Genomic DNA, 22,767 nt, shown 5'->3' on the forward strand with positions numbered 1-22,767 from the left:
TAGCAAAAACACAAGCAACATTTCGAGGTCAGCCCAATAGTCACAGCAAATTTGCAGATGAGGTGGAGCAGGCAGTGCAATACGTTCAATAGAGACGATGACTTCATTCGCTGGTGGGCTTGCACTTGTTCAGCTGCCGCAGGAAGTACATCCTCTCCTTCCTGTTCCTCTTTGGAGCCGAGACTGTTCCCAAGGAGGGCGGGTTCTCACTCTTCTGTTTAAAGGATCGCAGCCAACTCGACGGTGTCTTTGCAGCTTATTAGACTACATCCATCCATTTGTGAGCAATAGCAACATAAACAAACAAGCTAATCTTTTTATTTATTTATATATATATATAATCATTTTCAGCCTATACTTTGTGTGGACCACCTCGTACATTTTTTTCTTCGGTATGTTTATGCAATGGCCTGATAGACTTATTGAGTTATTATAAAAACACAATGACTGCGCCAGCCAATGGAGGTCAAAAGTGGAGCCACGTTATGATTAGCAATAAGCCTAACACTGACATTGCTGTTTAAAGACGCAGTGATTGATTAATGCATTTGCAGGGATTTAGTTGGCTAGTAAAATACTGTATATGCAATGTCTCAGGGAGCTACTGGGAATTATTTCTATATATATATATATATATATATATATATATATATATATATACAGTATGTATAATTGTTTAGCACATAAATAAAACAAAATAACAATGTGCTTGACTTCACTGCTGGATTTCATGCTGTTTACATGCGAACGTCATGTATATAGGGATGTGAGGTTAGCTTGTTCAGGAAACGGGGAGGATAGCTTCCTGTTATGCAGATGGCTGTTTGGTAATTTGGGTTGTCAAGTGTGTACTTCTTTAGGTTTCTATGGGAAAAATGGGAATGGATTAGGGAAGCATGTTATCCAAATGCATATGGTTTGCTAATGTAGCATGTACATATGTTGATGTTACGTCTTCCACTCTTCCTGTATTTCGAGGTGCATTATTTGTGCAGTGCTTATTTTTAAATGCAACACTGAGCAATTAAGGATGTCACAATTGCTAATTGTAGATTTTTGTCATTAGAAATAGGAATTAATATGACTACAACATATGTACAATATGTATAAGTATATACTGTAATTTTATTTTCACAAATTCATTCTCAATCATTTATTCATTCTTTTTATTAATCACAGAAGGGGCAAAAAAAAAGTGTATTAAAGGGGAAGTCAAGTCTTTCATGGAGGGTTGTTTGTCTTTTCAATGTGTGGTACAAAGAAAGTGATACTGTCTGTAAATATGGGAAGTGACCATAATTAATTGCTTACTGCCATAGATGCCAGGGGAACCATGTGATTTCTCCCAGCCAATCAGTGAAGAAAGGTAATAATTATGATCACAGGTTAGAAAGTACCGTTTATTATGCTTGCATATCAATTTGTGAATAATTTATTTTTAATTTAAAAATCAAAGATACCAAGGTGAAATCAGTCATGTGATATATAATAATAATAATAATAATAGTTATTATTATTATTGATTTTTTAATGAGAATAATACATTTTGTAATAATTAGGTTAATTATTTCAGCAGTTGTGTCAATGTTTGTTTGTTTTTAAATTCTGTGATTATTTATTTTGTGCTTTAGTTTAGTCGAGCTCACCATTAACACACACTCATAAACACACACACACACACACACACGCACACGAAGTTAGTGTGTGTGTGTGGCCATGAGAGCAGCGGCGTCTCTTGAATGGTGAGGACACAGAGAAACACCAGCTGAGTGTTTTGCCCACCGTAAAAAAAAAACGACATTTGGGCACTTTATTTATCCTTTCAGTGATATTTAGTTTTTGGAACGCTGCTTCTGTGGACGACATGTGGGAGCTGTTAGCTTCATCAAAATGAACACAGGTAAGCTAAAGATTTGACATTTTTGTAAATCATATATGAATCAGCTGGAGCATAAAGTTGTTAAGTACTGTAGATGTATTTCATGTTTTTTTGTTTTTTTTCCAGCCTTGTAGATAAGAATAAATAATGAAATGAGCAACATTTAATAACTCATTGCTTTTAGTCAATTGGTGCCTTGACTTACTTTACCACCGTATGAATGACTTTTATAGGCGCTTGAGTTGTTTTTGGAAATGGAAATTGGGAAAACCATGCTCAGCTTCCTGCCCTGAGATTGTTCATGTTTGCTAAATGAAACACATTTATCACATCTACGTTGCTCCACATTTGTCACTGTCTTAATATATACGGTACAGTACAGTGGTTGCATTCTAAATGCACGAGCAGTCGCTTTAAGGGGCTTTGAATCACAGGAAGCCACTCAGGGAAATCCCTTCCATTATTGTTCCTCCAAAGGGTGGACAAGCATTCTCTAAATATACCTGAAGGACCAAATGTACACTTTAAAACTTGACAGAGAAATCTTTGATATACGAATTGTAATTACTCCACATGCACGCATTATAACTTGACCTTTTCAGGGACACCTCGAGTGATCCATAATCTATTTGAAGGCACATCATCTTACTGTTTCCTTTTCCTGTTGTTCCTTCAGACTGCACCAACAAACCCTGTGTCGCTCCAAAGCCAACACTTGTTTGTCCCGCCCGCGTGACGCTAATGTCCGCAGTCAGGGGTCCCAAACCTTCTGTTGCTCCCAAACCTATCCTGAAACTCCATTGCAGGGAACTCCTCCTATCAGATATCCCAGAGGGATACATTAATGGGGGTCTCAATGGAGGAACAGGTCTCAACAAGGAGGTTGCTGACCAAGAGGAAGTGTCGTCACAAAGACGGGGTCCGGGAGAAGAGACGTTTCCAAAGATGGATGAGGACTGGAGACTAACGGACAGCGCCCTCACGGAGGAAGTGGACTCCCTGGACACGCTGTGGACCAGCGACGACCGGCTCACCACTGACTCGGAGGACGCGGTGGAAATGATTGACACCACAGACGTGACTGAGGACATGGACGAGGATGCGGGCGAGGCGCTGGCTGACACGGACGGCCTCTCAATGGGAGACATTTCCGTGAACAGTGTGGACGAGGAAAAAGGGGCCGGGGTGGAGAACATGGCGCCAATTAGGCGGGAATTGTTGGACGACACAGCCGAGTCTTTCCCTGAGGATGTCCTTAGTGAACCCAGCCAACAGGCATTCCCTCCCAATGATGTAATCCCTTGTAGGACCCTTAACGGTGTCCACGAAAATGGTGCAGTTGATGAAGACCACAACATTCTGTTTGGTGTCCGGACGCGGATCTGTGAAGCTAAGAGGCAAATCGCCTTGGAAGACTGTCAAAGCCACGAGCCTTATTATGTGTCTCCAGAGGACATTATCAAGAAAGAGATGATCCCAAATCAGAATAAAGCTTGCGGTATACCAGGCAGTCCACTCTCACCACCAAGGCAAGGCGCCTTAGCAGGGAAATATCACAAGACTCAAAGCCAAAGGGGCTTTGTAGGGTACCAGAGAAGTAGATCTGTTACAAGTGAAGAACACAGACTCGATGCCTTGTTGAATCGTTTGTATTGCCAACCCAAATTCCGTCTGCTCTGCAACTCCGATACCTCATTGACCTCTTCTTTCGCGGGAAACCAACTGATCGTACCGAGGAAGTCTGACTTCTTCAGCCACGCTTTGGCGGATGACGTCACAGATACACACGGCAGCGAGGACCACCTCTATGAGGACCCGGCAGATGATAGCTCCGAGGGCGAAAATGTGTTTCCTTTGAGCAGGAGCGCATCGGGAATGCGCTCTCGCTCTCTGTCGCGTCACATGAGCAGCGAGGCAGGAGGGCGCCTCATAAATGGTCCCGGGTTCAGTCAGAAAGGACCCGTGTTGAGCAGCAGCCCCATGTTCAAGGGCTACCCCAAACCTCACTATCTCCCCCTGTACCCCTCGTCCTCCACGCCCACGCCCGGTTCTGCCCACAGAGGTGCTGAGGGTTCTCCTTGCGGAAGGTTTTCTAGATGCTCCCCTCTGTCATCCAGTGGCCTGTCGACCCCCGCGTCTGTGGTGGACATCCCGCCGCCTTTTCAACTGGCATACATCACCAAGAAACCCATCGCCAAGAGTTCGCCGTCACTCCTCATTGACGCGGACTCCTCAGAGAAAAACCGAAAGAAGAAATCCTCCATCAAGCGCTTCCTGATGCTGAAGTTTAGGCGGAAAGCCGAGAGCAAGCCCTCCAACCTGTCCTCGTCTGAGTCGTCAACAGAGTCCAGCCACCCGACACCTGGCAGACTTCTGGATCCGGACAGACACAGCGTTACTAGTTCTCCGCGACTCCTCCAACGCTCCGATTGCCAACCTCAAGCATCACCCGAGCCCGCGTCTGCTTTCTTGTTGTACCCGAGCGGCAAAAGAGCGGGAAGCTCGGTGGCTTTCCTCAATCGCAACGTGGTGCGAGTGGAATCCTTTGAGGAGCGCTCCCGTGTGCCTTTCTCACCGTTGCCCCTCACCAAGCCTCGCTCCATCTCCTTCCCCAATGCAGATACCTCGGACTATGAAAACGTTCCTGCTGTGAACTCAGACTATGAAAATGTTCAGGTGCCGCAGTGGAGGCGGCCTTTGGGGGACTTCTTTGAGCGACCCAGGCGGGTGCTGTCGTCCGCCAATGAGACGGACGGTTACGTGGACATGAGTAGCCTCCCTGGTTTTGACGTCAAGGCGATGTCGTCTGAACAGGAAGAAGAGAGGTGAGTCAGACTGAGTGTGGAATGATGTCGATGAGTTGCAGTGTGAGGCTGAACACGATCCGGATCTGTTCAGAATACAACACAATTTTCTATTGTGAAGTAACGGAAATGTACTAGTAGTGGTTAGAACGTGTACAGTTCTGAGGTTCTGAATTTAATTTTCTTGTGTCGAATTTGCATGTGTTCGTGTGCGTTTTGTTACTTCCTCCCACATTCCAAACCCGTGCACGTCACGATGGCGCAAGGTTAAAGCAACACTAAGGAACTTTCAGTTTAACGTTGATTATGGCGACGCCATATGGACAAAGTCGTGAACGTTCTGCCTGAAGGAAGACCACGTTTCTCATGAGGACAAGCACATTGCGTCATTTTTGAGCTCACAACATTCAAATTGACTTCCGTCTTCGTTATGAATGGGTAAAGGGGGGAAATGACGTATATCATAAAGCAGTCAGCATATTTGTAGTTTTTTGTGTGACAGTGTTCCTACCATCCTCCTCAAAGTTGGTTAGTACCAGTAAAAGTGATACCGACACCCTCAGGCCATGGCAAAGGTACCATTCACCTAATTTTAAGTCGATTTTATCAGAAGAGTTATGAATATATTTTATTAAGGTTGAAAAGTTCCTTAGTGCTGCTTTAAAGCAAGATGTCTGCCTTTTCTACATGAACTAACGCTATCAGCCAGCCAGCCAGCCAATTATACACTCTGATTAGCTGACACCCACGTCACTCACCAGCCCAGGTTCCGCCTTTTCAGGCCATAAACACTGAAAGTCACCGCAGTAGAATGCGAGGATGGCAGACAATAACACAAGAATATTTTATTGATAACATCATTCATAATAATAAATTATTATTAATAATAAAAAATATTATTATGCAATATGTTACATAAAATATATCATATCATATTTTATTATGGATTTTTCTACAATCCCATTGTGTTATTAGTGTTCAGCCACAGTGTGTCCTCTGATGCTGGGACTGCAGTTGGATACGCAGTTGGAAACACCTTAGTTGGGGATGTGTTTTCCTTCATAAATCATGTGTTTGCGACAAATAGCCGAAAAGCATGCATTGGTATGATCAGCGATACTCTGCTGACATTAACCCCCCCCCCCCCCCCCCCCCCCGCCCCCTTCCCTGCATTTCTGTTGGCCATGCCCATGCAGTCGCACAGTCCACTCGGAATGATTAATAGTCACCGCACTTTGGAGCCGTTTCTCTTCTCCTTCCACTAAAGAACACAAGATTATATCTCCTTCTCTGCATTTCGCTGCGTTCTTCTCGCCCGTGTGGTTCGTCTGCACTCGGAAAATAAGTCACAAGCTCTAAAATTAGTAGTGCAGGTACATCAATTGAATGTCGGTTTGAGTATGAGGCAAATGTTTCAGGTCAATGCTTAAAATGCTTAAAATAGCTATCCGTGATTCTTTTTTACTTTCATCCATCCACTTTCTATGATACTAAATGTTCTACACTCCCATTCACACCTTTGGACAATCGATCCACACGGCAGATTCCAACCTGATATTCAAATCCTGGACCTCTGGACTGAATGAAAGGCAGACATGCTGATCAGAAGCTGTTTGTGTTGCTATGCTTAGTATATAGTATACTTTTGGCCAGCTGAGATAGGCTACACCCCTAATGAGGAAAAACACTATGGATGATGAATAGATGCACTTAAATGAGTTAATAAACATCTTGGTAATTATGTTAATTCAGTGCAATGGTGCCTTAACCTACGAAAACACAAATCATGTTTCGCCACTGAAATGACTAGAAATGCCATAATCCGTTCCAAATTCACATTGTCCTCTTGGTGTGCCTGCTTTGGCCACCAGGGGCCAGTATAATACAGAAACACACACATGAAGAAGACGGTCACAACTCGCTCTGTCAGCTGCAGTTATAGGCCTATTGGTTGTTTTAGGCAGATGATAAAGAATATATGGCATACTGTTTCATGTTTGTGTTCAAATCTCCGGTTCTTAAAGCACAGATGTCGAACTCGAGGCCAGATCCGGTCTGCCAACTAATTTCACGAGGCCCGTGAAAGCTAATTATTTCATGTTTCTTGCTAAAATATCAAAATCGCATGTCTTTGATTTTAAAATGTTGAACTATTGCAATTATTTTTTGCTTATTGTGTTAGCACTGCTAGCGGACATTCCCAAGTCAAAGTTAGGTGGTTGTTTTGAATGCACAATCCAGTTCAGTTTAACAGTAAATTCCAACTTGGAGTGGCAATAAACAGCTTGAATTCTCTTCTTTTTTTTTGAAAAAGTATTCAAGATTTGCCAAACTGCTGCTTGTTGTGGTGTGTGTTGAGTTGTGTTTGCTGCCAGCATCCAGTTTGCATTTTTTTGCTCATTTTTGGGGTTCAAATTTTGCTTGCAAGTCAAAGTATAATAATAAAAACAAAAAAAACCCACAAAACTCCCAAGTTGGGTCACACGTAAATTTATGAGACGTCGTCAAAAGTTCTGTGCTCAGTCTAGTTTCGCTTTGCAATAGCCTGAAAGCTTGCTATTAGCAGCTGCTTCAGAAGGCATCAGTGGAGCTAACACACTCAGCCGTGAACCTCAGGCAGACGGAGAATGAATAGTGTCTCCCTTCTTAAAAGTTTTATGGCAGTTTGCTTTGCTCCGTGTCCGCATTTAAGAAGCGACAAGATCAGCGTTAAGACTCCACAAATATAGAACGCGTCTCCATGTCGTCATCCAAACATTAGATCTGGTAGTTTTAGTAATGAGCCGTGGCGCTGTAACGATGCTCGCATATGTTGCTCATATGTCGCTCATTTGCATCTCAGTGGGGTTGAAATCCGTCGATGCTTTCCCGTGATCACAATTGCATCGCCGCCGCAATGTAAAGAGGCGTTTTATTTGCATATGGCGCGCGTTCCCTGTCGGGTTTTCAGCCAGTCGAGGGCTCCCCCGTCGAGGACCGGCAGACTCGACTTGAGCGCGATTGTCACTCCAGGCTTTGCTGGGGCCACTTTATTGGTTGCGGTAAAGCTGCAACGTTTCAACTATTCACAACTGGCTTCGAAGACTCCAAATGTTTATTGTGGTGATATTTCAACACGGGGGATCGCAAAGGAGTCGTGCGGCTCATAAAAAACGATCAAGATTTATCGTCAAATTAGAGCATTAGTCGCGTGCACCCACTGGACACTTCATTAGGCACACCTGCACAAGCTACTGAGATCAGTAAAGGTTTTGTGGCAAAATGATAGTAACGTTCTGCCTTTACATCACAAATACTGTATATAGAATATTGTTGTGGTTGCAGTTTGATGGTATTGCATTTGTATCCATAATAACTGTATTAAAGGATTGAATGCCTCTCTGGGGGGATTTCTTACTGGCTTGAGCATGTGTACCTAATAATATGGCTTCTTTTCGTGGTTAATTTTATTATTATGAATAATTCAAATGAAGCAATCAGAGGCTGGGTCAATGCTTTTTTGTGTGTGCTGGAATGATCAAGCCATTTGGCCCCCGGGCATCCATTTTGGGAGGGGCATCCACATCATCGCTATCACAAGCAGTATTTAAATTTTGTGAGAATAAATAAATAAATAAATAATCCAGCTATGACGACAAACAAAATGTGCTTTACTCTGTTTCTGCAGCGCCTATACAGAAGCCTACAAAGTGTGCTCACTTGCTGCCGGTCCACAAAGCGGGCCAGGGAGTATTACCAATAGACCCACAACAGCCGATGAAGACGCCGGACGCACTTCGGAGGAGGACGATGCAGGTGGCGAAAGCAACTATGACAGACAGGTACATTAGGATGAAAAAAAACAAAAAAAAAAACAATGGCAAACTTTTGTTTACATTAAAGCTACACAAATCCATAAAAATAATGCATTTTATTTAAGTGTTTTTTTTTAAATAATGAATTATAATCTCAATCAAATCTATGCCAGATAGCAGCGTAGCACAATTCAAGCTTGGGTGATCACTTGTTGCTAGGCAAACCAAACAAACGTTTTCTTTATCAACTTGGGCGACCTTTTTTGAGTGAATTTCCTGGGTGGGGCTCACTAAAGTACGAGTGATGGAATTTGTTTGACATTGCGAGTCTACAAAGATGGCTGACGTCCTGTTTAATTTCAGACTTCTTTTTTTTTTCATGCTTCATGTTATGATAAACATGTCCAACCAATTTTGTGTCGCGGGTAATTTTTTTCAAACTTGACAAAAAATACTGAGCTGTTTAAAAGGCATTCAGAATGCTCTCATCAATCAGGGTCAACGGGCCACTACAAGGCTGTTATTATTTGCATTTTATGGACCAGAATTGTATTTTCCTGTTTCTGCAGAGCTTGTAACACTTCAATGTTAACAATCCATATTACAACACCTTTACAGATCGACGGTCGATCTCGAGCTTTTTACATCGCAATGGATCTAATGGACACCGAGCGCCTGTAAGTTATCTCGTCATTATTCAAAGTCATTTCGGCGCCTGCTCAAATCATTCTGTATGTGTCTGTTTATAGACATGTGAAAGCACTCAAGATTCTTCAGGAAGTAAGTGATGGATCAGTTCATTTCATTTCTCTTTTTTTTTTTTTAATCATTTAATTCCCTTCAAAATGCCCCTCTGCTTAGTAAGCCAAGTGTCAGAAATGCATGTCGTATTTAGGAGCACCACGTGAACAGATGTCCATATGCCATCATACAGTAAATACACATTTTCCATTTAGTTTTATTTGATCATTTAGGTACATTCGATGCGAGTCATTGCCGATGTTAGCTTCGTTTTCTTAATGAGGGCTTACTTAACTAGTGAGATTGTTTCACTTCCTTTTAATTCTGCTAGTTAGCTTAATGAACCAGCAGGCAAAGGAAGTGAAAATACGCAAAAAAAGAAAATTGTGCCTTAATTGGACATTTCTTAATGAAGAAGTCGTACATTTTTTAAAAATAAGCCGCCTCCGTGCCGCAGGACTTTCGGGAAGCAGTTAGGACCGCAGTGACGGCTGACGGAGAGCCCGTTTTAAATGAAAAAAGACTTTGTGAGATTCTCAACGAGTTGCCTGATGTTTACCTCCTGCACCGCACAATCCTCACCGAGCTGGAAAATCGAACTCGGCAGTGGTGAGATGTGTTCAAATTACTTTCACTTTGCGCAGTATGTCACCTCTAAATTGAATTTCCAACACATCTTCCATTGCGCGGAGAGCTTGACGTGTGTATTGTTACGTTTTGTCAATGCAGGGAAGAAAGCCAGAAGATCGCAGACATTTTCCTCTCCAGGAAGGCAGAGTTCTTGCTATTTACCAACTACATCGGGCACTATGACCGAAGTATGAACCTGCTGGAGGAGAGCTGTCGGACCTCAGCTGAATTTGCCGCCATCGTTCACAAGTTTGAGGTCAGTGCATCCCGGACAGAAATAAACTGGTCAACTACAACATACTGTATGTTGTGAATATGATTATGAAAAAATTCACATGAGGGCGATAAGGGTGATAGGCAGGTGTCCCAATAATTTTACATAAAAAAAAAAGAAGTAAGTCATAATTCTGAGCTGCTAAGTCATATAATGAGATCCTATCCCATAATTATAACTTGCCATTAGGTCCAGTACCAGTAACAATTCTCAGGCTATGTATAGATTTAGTGTGCTCCAAGGCAATCTCAAAGTCAGCTTTAAGAATGTATTGTTCATGGTAAAATTGCGGCAATGAGAATTGTCCCAATTCTGACACACAAAAAAAACAATACTAGCATAAATGGGCTTCCTAAACTCATTCACTGCCATTGACGGCTATAGACGTCAAAAATTCATTTGAACTATTTCTATTAGTTTAACATTTTTTTCCACTTTTGTTAACAAGAGTATGAAAACTTAGAATTGTTTTATTGTACATTTAGAACAGATATAAAATTTGTGATTAATCGTGAGTTAACTAGTGAAGTCATGCGATTAATTACGATTACGAAATTTTTTAGTCACCTGACGCCCCTAATTTTTTATAATTTTTTTTCTCTTTTTTTTATCGCGTCAAGGCGATTACATTTTTTTAATTGTAATTAATTGCATGACTTTAATAGTTAACTCACAATTAATCACTAATTTTATATCTGTTCTAAATGTACAATATTTTTTTCCTTGGTTTTCATACTCTTGTTAACAAAAGTGGAACATTTTTTAAACTAATAGAAATAGTTCAAATGAATTTTTGACGTCTATAGCCGTCAATGGCAGTGAATGAGTTAATTTGTAGATGAAGGAATTTTTATTATTATTACATTAATTTAATTATATAATTGTTATTATATATTTAAAATGTATATTATTATTATTATTATTATTATTATTATTTCTTAAAATACACCACATCCATTAACCAATTATAAAAACGAAGATAAAAATTTTTATTGACTCATTTTGGGGAAAATGGTTAAATACATGCAACAAATATAACCATGCTGGACTAAAGAACAGAGCAGGTCGTTTGTGGTCCCCGGGCCATACATTTCCCACCCCTGGCGTAGCGCCCATATAACAATACAAAGTTCATCTCTCCACGGTACACAAAAAACTCAAATTGAATTTCCTCCAGACCCTCAAAGGGCAGCACTCAACTGTGCTTTTTTCCCCCCTCGGTTCAGTAACAGCTTGCTTTTAATGCAGTTGACATTTGGACGTCCACGTGCATTCGGACTTTCCTGTGTTGTAAAGGTCTTTTAAGCATGAAGAATTGTGTGTCACTCCCAAGCTGCCTTTCTTCTGCACCAACCCTCTATCTTTATTTTGTGGCGGATGCTGCAAGAATGATAGTATAAAGTGAAGTTTTCCCTTTTTTTTTTTTTGTGAAAAATGTGTAAGCAAATGCAAAATTTTCTGTATGATTCCGTGGCGACCAGTGCTGGGGTTGCTGGAATAGGCTCCAGTTCACCCATGACCTTTTTGAGGACAAGCAAAAAAGAGAATAGATGGATGGAAGTAGTTTTGTTATCATCGGCCCGTTCATGTTTAATTCCACCATGTGACTGAGGTGAAATATTATATATTCTTTGTTAGCGCAATATTATTTTTGCACATTCAGCGAGCAGTTTCAAACCGTTTTTTATTGTCCACAGTTAATGTGATGTTCTTGTGTAACCGCCGTACTACAGAGATGATGTTTTGTGTTCACAGCAGCAGAATCCATCTGGCCAAACAGTTTCTCTCAAGCAACAACTCCTGCAGGTGATCGTGCGTGTGGCTCAGTACCGCATGATCCTTACAGGTGAGTACACTTAGAACAGCAAATAAAGTTCCCTTTTTTTGATTTTGACAATATGCTTATTTGTCACCCTTGCTTCCAGATTACTTGAACAACCTCTCCCCCGATTTGCAAGAATATGAGCACACCCAAGGTACGATAAACATGCTGAACAAAGCCAAGTATGGACACAAGCTGTTGCTCACAAGGGAGTCTTACTGGCCTGTGTTTGTTTGTTGTTGTCCGCGACTTTATGGGGAATTTATTCCATTTGGCATGGAGAGGTGGCCTTGAGAGAGCCAATTTAGAGGACTTTACTAGGAGGAAGGTGAGCCACCAGTGGTCGTTTTTGCGGGGACTGGAAATCATCACAGTGGCAGCAAACAAGTAAACAGGGCGCTTCATGCATAAAAGAATCCGCGAGGAAGAGCCTTGCAGTCCGTTTGTTATTGTGGTCACAGTTTGCTGTGGTGTAGAACTGCACTGCATCTTTCAAATAGTTTGGCTATTTTTTTTATTTATTTTAGTAGTGCAGGTCATCAACACGGTAAGCTACGATCATAATAATAGGATGTTAGTTAACAAATTTTTTCTTTTGGACATGTACTGCAATGCAAATAAGTACAATAATAAACACAAATACTTGCAAAATAAACAATACATGAGTCAAATCAAAGTGAACCTCGAGCTTGCCAATGTTTAAAGCGGAAGTCAGACTTCAACATTTCTTGACAATAATATGTTATATGTGACCTCACTGGTCTAAACATGACATTCTGGTTAATATTACATTTGGGGAATATGAATTATGAAGCAAATCCAGCATTTTTTATCCATCTCAGGGGGCGGCCATTTTGCCACTTGCTGTCGACTCAAGATTACATCACAGTTGCTCAGGGGGGGACTCAGGCAACGACCAATCACAGCTCGCCTGTTTTCTGAAGCTGAGCTGTGATTGGTTGTTGAGCAACTGTGATGTAATTTTCACTCGACAGCAAATGATTTTGATAAAAACAGCAGGATTTTGCTGCTTAACTCATATTCTTCTAACGCAATGTTAAACAGAATACCGTATTTAGTAGGGGTGTGCCAAAAAATCGATTCTCATCAGAATCGCGATTCTCGTTTAGTATGATTCAGAATCGATTTTAAATGTCCCAAAATCGATTTTATTTCAATTATTTTATACTGTCTTGCCCTTGTTCGCGTGTGCCTTTATTGAGAGCACTGTTCATGTTGTACACAATTTGGCCACTTAGGGGCAGTGTGGTTCTGCTCGTTCTGATACACTGTTAAGTTGTAGTCACATAGAAGCAAAAAGTCATGATCAAGTTATTCCAATGAAAGTTTTTTTTTTTTGCAGTGTAGGATGTTAAGATGCTTCTAAGTCAACATTCCTGAAGCGTTTTGTATGAATAGTCGTTTTTTTGAGTGCTAAAAGGGCCACGAGTAGCGCGCTAATTAGCATTAGCGAGTCAGACTGGAGTAGATCATGACAATTCTTTGCATATCTATAAATTGAAGCAGAAATCATTGTCAATCAAATAATTGTTCATCTAAAATTGATTCAGAATTGATAATCAATTCTGAATCTAATCGCAGGCCCAAAAATCGGAATCGAATCGAATCGTGAGACAGTCAAAGATTCCCAGCCTTACTATTTAGACTCGTGGGGCTGCATAGAATATATTGTCAAGATTTTTTTTTGGGGGGGGGTTGACTTCCCCTTTATTGCAGGCATGACATAAAATGTTCTTGTGCCCCCCCCCCCGCCCCTTTTTGCTTGACTTGATTCAGCTGCTGTCGTGATCGTGGCGGACATTGCAGACCAGGCAAATGACAGCTTAAAACACGGGGTGAGTATCATGTTGGTTTGTGTTTTCCGCACATTTTGATCCACTGCACACGCTCATCCTCTTTTTCTAATCAATGAATTACTTGCATAATTTAAAATGACCTCAATATTTTGACATGAACAAATATTCTAAATGTCCTACGCAAACATTTATTTTTACTGCTTTACTTGAATGCATGTAATTATGTTTATTGCTCAAACAACCTGTGCTACCTTAAACGTAGCCATCCGCTGTCACACTAAAGGATAATCCGTGGTCAAAATTTATCGATTAATCTGCGTTAATTCATGATTAATGCGGTATATTTGTGATTAGTTAATCAGTTTATGCTTTAACTTTGAAAGCACTAAATATTTTCTGATTATTATTTTTTTGTCAAATAAATGTAGTTTGATCGTTAACAAAAGAACAAAAAAAATCCTGAATCTGCAACTTCCCCCAACTCCTCCATAAAACTTTGAGAAAAATATTTAATAAGTACTGTCGTTTTTGGTGACAAATGGCAACGAAAGTGTTACCTCATTGGTGGAGGTAATGACAAAAACTCTACCCCGTCTCTATTTGTGTCTGTTAGGAGAACTTGCTGCGTCTGGTCAACATCGAGTATAGTGTTCACGGCCAGCGGGACCTGCTGCAGCCTAGTCGGGTATGACTCTCATAACATCGCATTGTTTCAGTCCGTGCTGGGCCACACCCCTTTTGGCCTTTACTCAATGACTCAGCTGTGAATCCCCCGTTGGCCTCAGTTGAAATGACTAAGTGACTAATTGTGTGTCATTTTTGTTGTGTTTCTTCATGCCAGGTGTTTGTGAAGGAGGGCACCCTGATGAAGGTCAGCAGGCGGAACCGACAGCCTCGTCACCTGTTTTTGGTAAATGTTACTTCTGTAAACAGATATGCTTAGTTATCGACATCAACCACAAACACCGTAAACCAATTGACAAAAATTGGTGACATGAGCTGGCGCTCTGATGAGATTTTTTTTTTTGCTTTGATTTGCGCAAACTTGTTTGAAAAACGAGCGCTGGATTATGAGAGCAAACTCAACGCAATTCACGACAAACAACAGTTTGGTAATTGTGAACAATTGTTCAAAAGAGGCTTCAAGCTGTTTAGTGCCAATAGTTGAAGTTTACTCTTAAACTAAACTTAAAATAAAGATTTGCACAGTGTGCATCTAAAACAGCTACATCAGTTTGACTTAAGGGTAGTCTGCTAGCTTGATGCTAACACACAATGCAAAATGCCATAGTCGGGCTAATGAATAGCCTTCTATGATGCGGTGTCATAAACCTTTAAGCGATGGATACATACTGACTTAATCATGCTAAATTTTGTAATTCTCTAAATTCAAATAGTTGAATTAATGATATTTATATTATTAAATTTGATTTAAAATAAATGTTATTACATTATTACTACCGGTATAGCTTTAGTGCAATACTGTAGAGGGCTTTTTTTTGGTATTTTACAGGAGCTTAATGTAATTTCTGTTAATTTCAAGAGAGGCAGAGAAAGTGTTTTGAGTGAACTTGTAAGTCAAGGCACCACTATGTTTGCTTCATAATGCAACCGTGTTCATCTAATGGGAGACACGAAGACTTATATCGCCAGACCTTTTCCCCTCTGGCCTATTTCTACGTGCAGACTGCTCTATTAAGAGCAGTTTCCTGACAGGATGTTTCTGGATTCTGACTTCCTGAGACACTTAAAAAAAACAAAAAAACAATAAAAAGTCACTTAAATTTGTTGGGATTTTGGACAAATGATGCCAACATTAAATTTCAGTACTTCTCCTTTCTGCAAGTTCTTTTTAATTTGTTGTCAGGACACCAAAACACTAAAAAATAAAATAAAATATTTTTTTTGTTGCGTCTGTCTTCTATCCTGCTGGTGTTTCCACCTTGACGGCGATCAAGTTTTATCAGCTCTTATTAATAACAGCATAATAAAACATGCCTGCTGGAGCTTGAGTTTCATGACACTAAAACTCGCATCCACTTGATGTGATACAGAGGTTAACAGCGCAGTGTGTACATTTTTATACGTATCAAAAGATGGCACTTGTATACTGGTGGGTGATTAAAGTGTGTGCTACATTTCTGCGTGCTTGATCAAGAACGTACAATAGTCAATGAGATCCAGTACAAGTGCTTATACTGCCACCTAATGGAGAATAGCTTTCATTACAACGTTTTTTTTATATTGCACTATAAATTAATATTTTACATTATATATATATATATATATATATATATAATATTTTCTGTTCTGCTTGAAAACTTTTTTCTACTGTGTTTACGTCTTTTTATTTCTGTGTCTGTGTTTATAGATGAACGATATATTACTTTACACGTATCCACAACAGGATGGCAAATACAGACTGAAGAACACTCTGTCACTCACTGGTTTGAAGGTAAAGAAAAAAACAAACGAATCTGTATATTTTTTACACCCCTATATTTATTTATTTTTTATTTTAATTCCTAAACTATTTGTTCCATTCATGACCTCATGACTCAATTGCCCAGGTCAGTAAACCCATCATCGAAAATGTCCAACATGCACTGAGGATGGAGGGAAATGACATCTCCATCACCTTGTCTGCAAGGTGAGAGACAGACGATCCTCGTATGATCATTCAAGTTTGTGCTATTTCAAATCGTTTATGTCGTGAGAGCGTGTGTATTATTTGGCAGCTCCTTCATCGAAAGAGAAGACTGGTTTTACACTTTGAGTCGCGCTGTGAGCGAACACAACCGAGGATCTGCGCCATCAGGAGAGGTACGCAAGTTTAGTACTCCTTTACAAATTTCGGATAAACTCACTCATCATGCGTATGTGTATGTGTGCCCAGGCCAGAGATCATCCGCATGTCACCTTAGGAGAAAAGCCCCCCACACTTGTTCCAGTATCTCAAATTATGATGTGTATGAACTGCACGTCGGACTTCAGCCTAACTCTCCGTAGACATCACTGCCACAGCTGTGGGAGGGTGAGTCGCCATGCGAATAATGTGCCAGGCAACAATAGTGCATATAGTAATATACACTCCCTGTGGTGCCCTCCTTTTGGTACAGATTGTTTGCAGGAGCTGCTCCAAGAATAGATATCCACTCAAGTACATGAAGGAACGCATGGCCAAAGTGTGTGACCACTGCTACAACGAGCTCAAGAAGCGAGGTGCGAAAAGTCGCGCTATTACAATTACAATCACTACCAAACATTTTTTTTCTCACTGGTGGCATCGGGGCTGGAACTGCATTTGTTCTCGCGAACACTAGAGGGCGCTGTGAAATTACGTAACATTACAAGGGCGTATGTTACTCAAGACGGCGGGAAACGAGCTTTATTAAAAGTAATGAGGTTGTTAAAAAAAGAAGAAGCTAATTGTATAATAAATGGTGTGCAAAAGAAAGCGTATGATTCAGTGCACTTTTATACCAAAACTGGACATTATTATCTTGACATACAGCCATATATTGTCTATAATGTAAAATACTGTACGTAATCTAAATATACTATTCAAAACACATTTTAGATGCAGTAGTACTACAACTACCATGTTAATTAACACATTTATTGATCAAAATTGGTCATTATTATCTTTGGGGAAAAAATATGTCAGATATTTATATCAGATATCAGCCATAAATTGTAAGTATGTTCACTTTCTTAGTTATGCGGTTTTCCTCATAAGTTTACATGCCTGGCTGAACTTGTAAAATAAGATGGACAGCATTCTTTCAAGAAAGCATGCACAATCAAGCAAAACACATTTACTTTAATTTTTAATGGTGTTCAAATTAAAAAGAAAGCAATGACATAGTCCCTGTTTAGTCATCAGTCCTATTTCCCCCCAAAATGCCAAAATATTTCGCAATGTCTGTTATCGTACGTAAGCATATGACCACAACTGTTCTCACGCAGTTGTTTAAAAATGATCTATCTACACTTCAGGAGATGACACACGCGACCTCCCGAGGAATAGCAGCCCTCGCGTGAGCCGCTCCACCCGTCCGCTCTCCTCCGTGTTCCAAAGCATCCACCCTCCGAACATTTGGAGGCATCGCAAAGGCATGCTCACCTTCAACCAGGTACACCTCCCTCACAAGGACAGATACGGTGTTAAAATAAAATGAATAGCCTCTAAGGCAAAAAACTCCTTCTGCAGGTGACCGTGTCCGACGAGGGCTCCATCAGCGGCAGTCTACATCGCAGCAAGAAGAGCAAGAGAAACTGGAAGAGACTGTGGTTCCTCCTAAAAGACAAGGTGCTTTACACCTACAGAGGCCAAGAGGTGAGGGGACACATGCACTCCCCTTCAACCTGAATAGAACATTTTTGAAAATGCATTGGATGGAATGTGAGCTCTTACGTTAATGCATTATTGTATCTGCAGGAGAAGGTGGCTTCGGAGAGTTTGCCTTTATTGGGCTTTACGGTGAAGCTACCAGACGACCACCAAGGAGATGACGATGCCTCCAATGTGTTCCAGCTTTACCACAAGAACACTTTGTACTATACGTTTAAAGCAGAGAACAACTTTACAGCCCAGAGGTGAGAAACGTGCGCCGTTGTCTACTTCAAATGATGACGACTGACATCTACTGGCAATCATTTCATATTCACTTGGAATTTTGAAATTATTTTTCAATTACTTTTATCCTGTCCTATTTTTTTAAATTCAAATACAGTGGTGCCATGAGATACAAGTTTTTGTCATGTTCATTGTCAAAACAATTATACAGCATCTAAAAAAAAAATCATATTAAAATGAATGGAAATGCCATTAATGGAATCCAGCATGATAACAAGTATATTTTGTATAATATATATAAGAAAAATAGCACTCCATAATGTGCCTCATTAAAGTGGGCCTCCAGGGGGCAGTATAATACAGTCATTCAGTTACAAATGAAGAAGAGTTTCACAACCACTGTTTGTTACTCAGTAAGCAGCAGTAATGTTAGTCGTTTTTCGCAAATGAAAAATAATATATACCTGTGAGTATTGTGATAATGTATGTCTATGTGTTGAGACACTCTTAATAAAAGGTATTTGTTAGCCCCTCTATGGCGTTTCCCATTATGTGTTAGCATTAAGCTAAGCAGGTTTTAAAGCAAAGTAACATGTCTGTTTTAAACACATTGTATAACATTGTCATTGTATGTTTGGTTTAAGAGTAAATTTCAACTGGAGGGGCAATATTATTATTATTATTTTATTTATTTTTTTAGAACTGCTGTTTGTTGTGAAGTGAGTTCAGCTGAGTCAAAAGCAAAAAAAATATGGCTGAATGACAGCTTGTATCTTGAAAAACCTGTAAGTTTGGTCACTCGTATCTCAAGACACCACTGTGTGATCATTTCTATCCTGGAATTGTGTCTTTATTTGACATTTCGGCTTCAACATTCATACACAATGCTAGGGAATTACAATTCAATTCAAAATTACATTTAATTAATTAAGTTAAATAATTAAATTAAATTAAAAACTGATTTTTTTTTTGTGTGTTATGAGTACGTTTCCCTCATGTACAACCTGCTTCTCGCGCAGATGGGTCAATGCCATGGAGGAAGCCACCGTTTTATAGGACCAGATCATTCCACCCTTTCAAAAACAACAACAACAACAACAACAACAACAACAACAACAAACAAGAACTTTCCCAGCCAATACTGCAGGAAAGTATTGAAAAAGACTTCAGGTTCGTTGGGAGAGAGGGGAGACTTTCTCCTACTGTTGCAACCTTGCGGCAGATGTGATGCTGTGCACCACACGAAGCGCTGGCCCAGATACCTGCCAGTCAGGTGACGTGACCTCTATCTCGATCAGCCTCTGATCAGCACACTCGCTGACTGCGGAGCATGGCGGTTTATCGACACTGTTTAGACAAGATTGTAGAGCTCTTCTAATAAGACATTTTTTAGAAAATGTATTCTTCCCCTTGATGTTATTAGTCTTTATAACGTATTACCAATGACTGGTTTCATTTATATGAAATGAAGAATCTGAAGTATTGTCTTGTACTGTATTATTTGCTTCTTTTTTTTTGCACTATAACTTCATAAAAGAAGCCATACTCCTCATCCATTTTGATCTGGACTGTCATTGTACTGTATCTTCTAGTCTAGTTTTTTTATGCTTGAAAAATGTCACGACACACCCCTAAAGAAGGTGTCATAAAAAGTATATGCATATATTGAAATAGTTATGATCTTTTCTCACAAATCGACCTATATGCAGTGTCAAATGTATGGACCTGTTTAGTTTAACAATTATTCTGTTGTACACACCTGGACGAAATTGTTGGTAGTCCTCTGAAAAATAAGAACATCAGAAGAAAACTAATAATAATCAAATGCAGAAAAAATTGTAATAATAAATACCAACATTTGTGAAAAGTAATCATTGAAAATCAGGAATTTATTTGGAATTGTGCGTAAACTGATTTCTTCTAAAAAGAATAATCCTGAAACAGGCATATTTAAAAACAAAAACTAAACATGGACCACAGGAAGGGAAGGGAAGAGTTATCTGGGAGATTAGAAAGAAATGATTAAAGGTAAAAGGTTATACTCACCTATCTCCAAGCAGTTTGATGCTCCTGTGACTGCAGGTGCACATGTTGTTTACAAATTTAAGATCCATTGGAATGTAGCCATGCTCCCTCGGGCGTGGCCACAAGGGGAAAATTATGACAAAATTAAAGACACTTATCATACAAATGGTAACAACCAGAACAACCGCCAAAGAAATTCAAACTGAGCTGTCATTGATTGAGCCAAAGTGATGAAGTTAAAAATGCTCACTAAAATTTTGAAAAATTATTTTTCATCCACCCACCAACAGTTTTGTCCATGTGTGGACCTCCTGCTATCTAGTGGGAGAGCATTTAATTGTTGACCAACAATACATTATATGTAGTCAATAAATCGTCAGTGGTGCACATGAATGACAATTATTACCGGCAGAACAGAACTGTACTTACTGACTTATCAAGCGTATTTCCAAAACATTACATTAAAACAAAGAAAACCATAACAATGGGAACCATCTGCGCCCTGTCGATGACTGTTGGTCTTAATATTGACATTCCGCAGGCTGTTATTGACGTAACACGGGAGAACACCAACGCGCTATATGGACAATATGGAAACATCCGCCCGATGCGCTTTTAGAAGCCCTCGTGGATGTCAACAGTGTGCGGCGCAGCCAGCAAAAGGCCGTTTCTGCTCAGCTTCTCAGCTCCCCCTGAGGCTGGCTGACCCAGAATATTGTCAAGCGGGAGGACTTCTTTCTGTGGCTGCTGATACATTTGCAGACAGGCTCGTCCTACATAGAGGGCAGATCATTCATCACGCAGCTTCCAGACCCCATTCTGTTACTTTTTTTTTTGGATTTCAAGCAAGTTTCTTTTGAGTTTGTTGCTGCAGTAAACTCGCAAAGTATGGCATGTGGGATACAGTTATTGTGTCCGCCGACTCCGAGTGTGCATAAACAAACATGCATCTAGCACTTTATGGTTTACTCGCCACTAGCTGCCAAATTCTAGTGTGAAAAATTATAACACTTTGGTTTAATTGGCTCTCTGTGGGCTAGTAAAGCGGTGTGTTGACATTGGAATGTATTTTATTTTTATTTTTTTCACCAGTGCCGCAGTAGCATGTGCGATCATCCAAGCTCGCTTCCATGTTGCCGCAGGGAGAAGCAATGCAGAAAGGAACAAATAATCAATTTCCCACGCGCGCACGCGCACGCGCACGCGCACTGCCTACTCAATAACATTGGACACATTCCTCAGTAATGCGCTCGGCTTTGAAATCATTGACAACTGACGCAACAACGAAACGGTGAACTTTAGCGTGATTCTTGGGAGTTTTGGCAGGTGGATGTCAAAATAAAATACTCACACGCTGTACTCAAAAGACTGGAAATGAACAACAACGAACTACTACTACTACTACGGACAAGTTATGCTACACACGTAGCAGCTAGCGTAGTTTTAGAGAAAGTTAGCTAACTAGCATTGGCTCATGTTTTTATGCTAACGTGTTTACATAGCTCAAATGCTAAACGTACACCTTACCTGTAGGCTATGTATGTATGTGTTTTTTGTTTTTCCTGATTTGGCGGAGAATGTTTTTGAACACTGGGAGCTAATTGTTTTTAGTCGTGTTGAGAAAGTAATGAGTCCATTTTGACAAAGGAGTGGAAAGTGCATATTAATGTTGGCAAGTGTTGAATTATTAACATTGTTTTTCAGTTTCAATTTATATTTTAGCCGTTTTGGATTTAGTTATAGCTGTGTAGCTCAATGAATAGTATTGTCTATTGTATTCTTATCTGTCTCTTTCGCCTGAGAAGAGAAGGGCAACAAGTTTCTTTTACTTATTATCTAAAAGGGAGTATAGCCTAGTACCGGTCTCAGTCGGTCGAAGAGACAGGCTGATTTATTATTGTTTAAGTCTAATCTGATTTGTATTCCTGGGAACTTCTGCCTTTTTGTGCTCATGGGAGGGGAGGGACTTTTCAATAAAAAATGATGTGCACGGATGAACACGGCTTGAGTGTCTTCATTTTGTGTGATCAGAAGCTTCTGTTATAATGATACCTTTGCAAAGGGACTTCTTCACCAGAATCTCACCATTCAGTTAATTGAACACGCAAAGAGTAGAATACAAATATTGTCTACTCTAACACAAGAACCATAAGTTGTCAGAAAAATAAGTATGTAGTTCAGTTTATAGTCATATAATTGATATAAATAGATTTTTAAAAAACATGGAAACAAAAAATCTTAATCAGAATTAAAATTTGAATTAAAAAAGGCACATTATAGAACACAGACTAAAACAACTATCTACATAAAGTGCACACGAGACAAGTATTGCATATTGCATGGTGTATTGCACATATTTTAGAGAGTGGTTATTTAGGGCTCTTACCGGAGTTGGATAAAAG

The 22,767-nt window shown here is 40.0% G+C and overlaps 1 protein-coding gene across 3 annotated transcripts; it reads left to right on the plus strand.

Moving 5' to 3' along the window:
- The first annotated feature begins 1,733 nt into the window (after positions 1-1,733).
- fgd5b (FYVE, RhoGEF and PH domain containing 5b) lies at positions 1,734-22,007 on the plus strand. 3 transcript variants are annotated; one of them, XM_086088088.1, is made up of 21 exons: positions 1,734-1,900; positions 2,556-4,704; positions 8,351-8,504; positions 9,096-9,154; positions 9,227-9,257; positions 9,676-9,827; positions 9,948-10,104; positions 11,878-11,968; positions 12,048-12,098; positions 13,742-13,800; positions 14,375-14,446; positions 14,603-14,671; positions 16,133-16,216; positions 16,332-16,411; positions 16,479-16,584; positions 16,658-16,795; positions 16,881-16,983; positions 17,761-17,897; positions 17,975-18,100; positions 18,203-18,360; positions 19,360-22,007. In XM_086088088.1, exons 1-21 carry the CDS (start codon positions 1,891-1,893, stop codon positions 19,394-19,396), a joined length of 4,023 nt encoding a protein of 1,340 aa, XP_085944214.1. In that variant the 5' UTR covers positions 1,734-1,890; the 3' UTR covers positions 19,397-22,007. The 3 variants fall into 3 exon arrangements, with proteins under 3 accessions (XP_085944214.1, XP_085944216.1, XP_085944215.1); XM_086088090.1 differs by having other exon boundaries at positions 17,975-18,073; XM_086088089.1 differs by having other exon boundaries at positions 16,500-16,584.
- The last annotated feature ends 760 nt before the right edge of the window (positions 22,008-22,767 follow it).

This window comes from Leptonotus elevatus, chromosome 10, assembly GCF_054856555.1.
Source record: "Leptonotus elevatus isolate MCC_2025b chromosome 10, RoL_Lele_1.0, whole genome shotgun sequence".
NCBI classification, from domain to species: Eukaryota; Metazoa; Chordata; class Actinopteri; order Syngnathiformes; family Syngnathidae; genus Leptonotus; species Leptonotus elevatus.

What these genes read in the sequence shown, in the direction of transcription:
- fgd5b (XM_086088088.1), top strand. An exon ending in ACCTGCTGCAGCCTAGTCGG is followed by an intron (nt 14,447 to 14,602) that starts GTATGACTCTCA and finishes TCTTCATGCCAG; the next exon opens with GTGTTTGTGAAGGAGGGCAC. An exon ending in TCCATCACCTTGTCTGCAAG is followed by an intron (nt 16,412 to 16,478) that starts GTGAGAGACAGA and finishes TTATGTCGTGAG; the next exon opens with AGCGTGTGTATTATTTGGCA.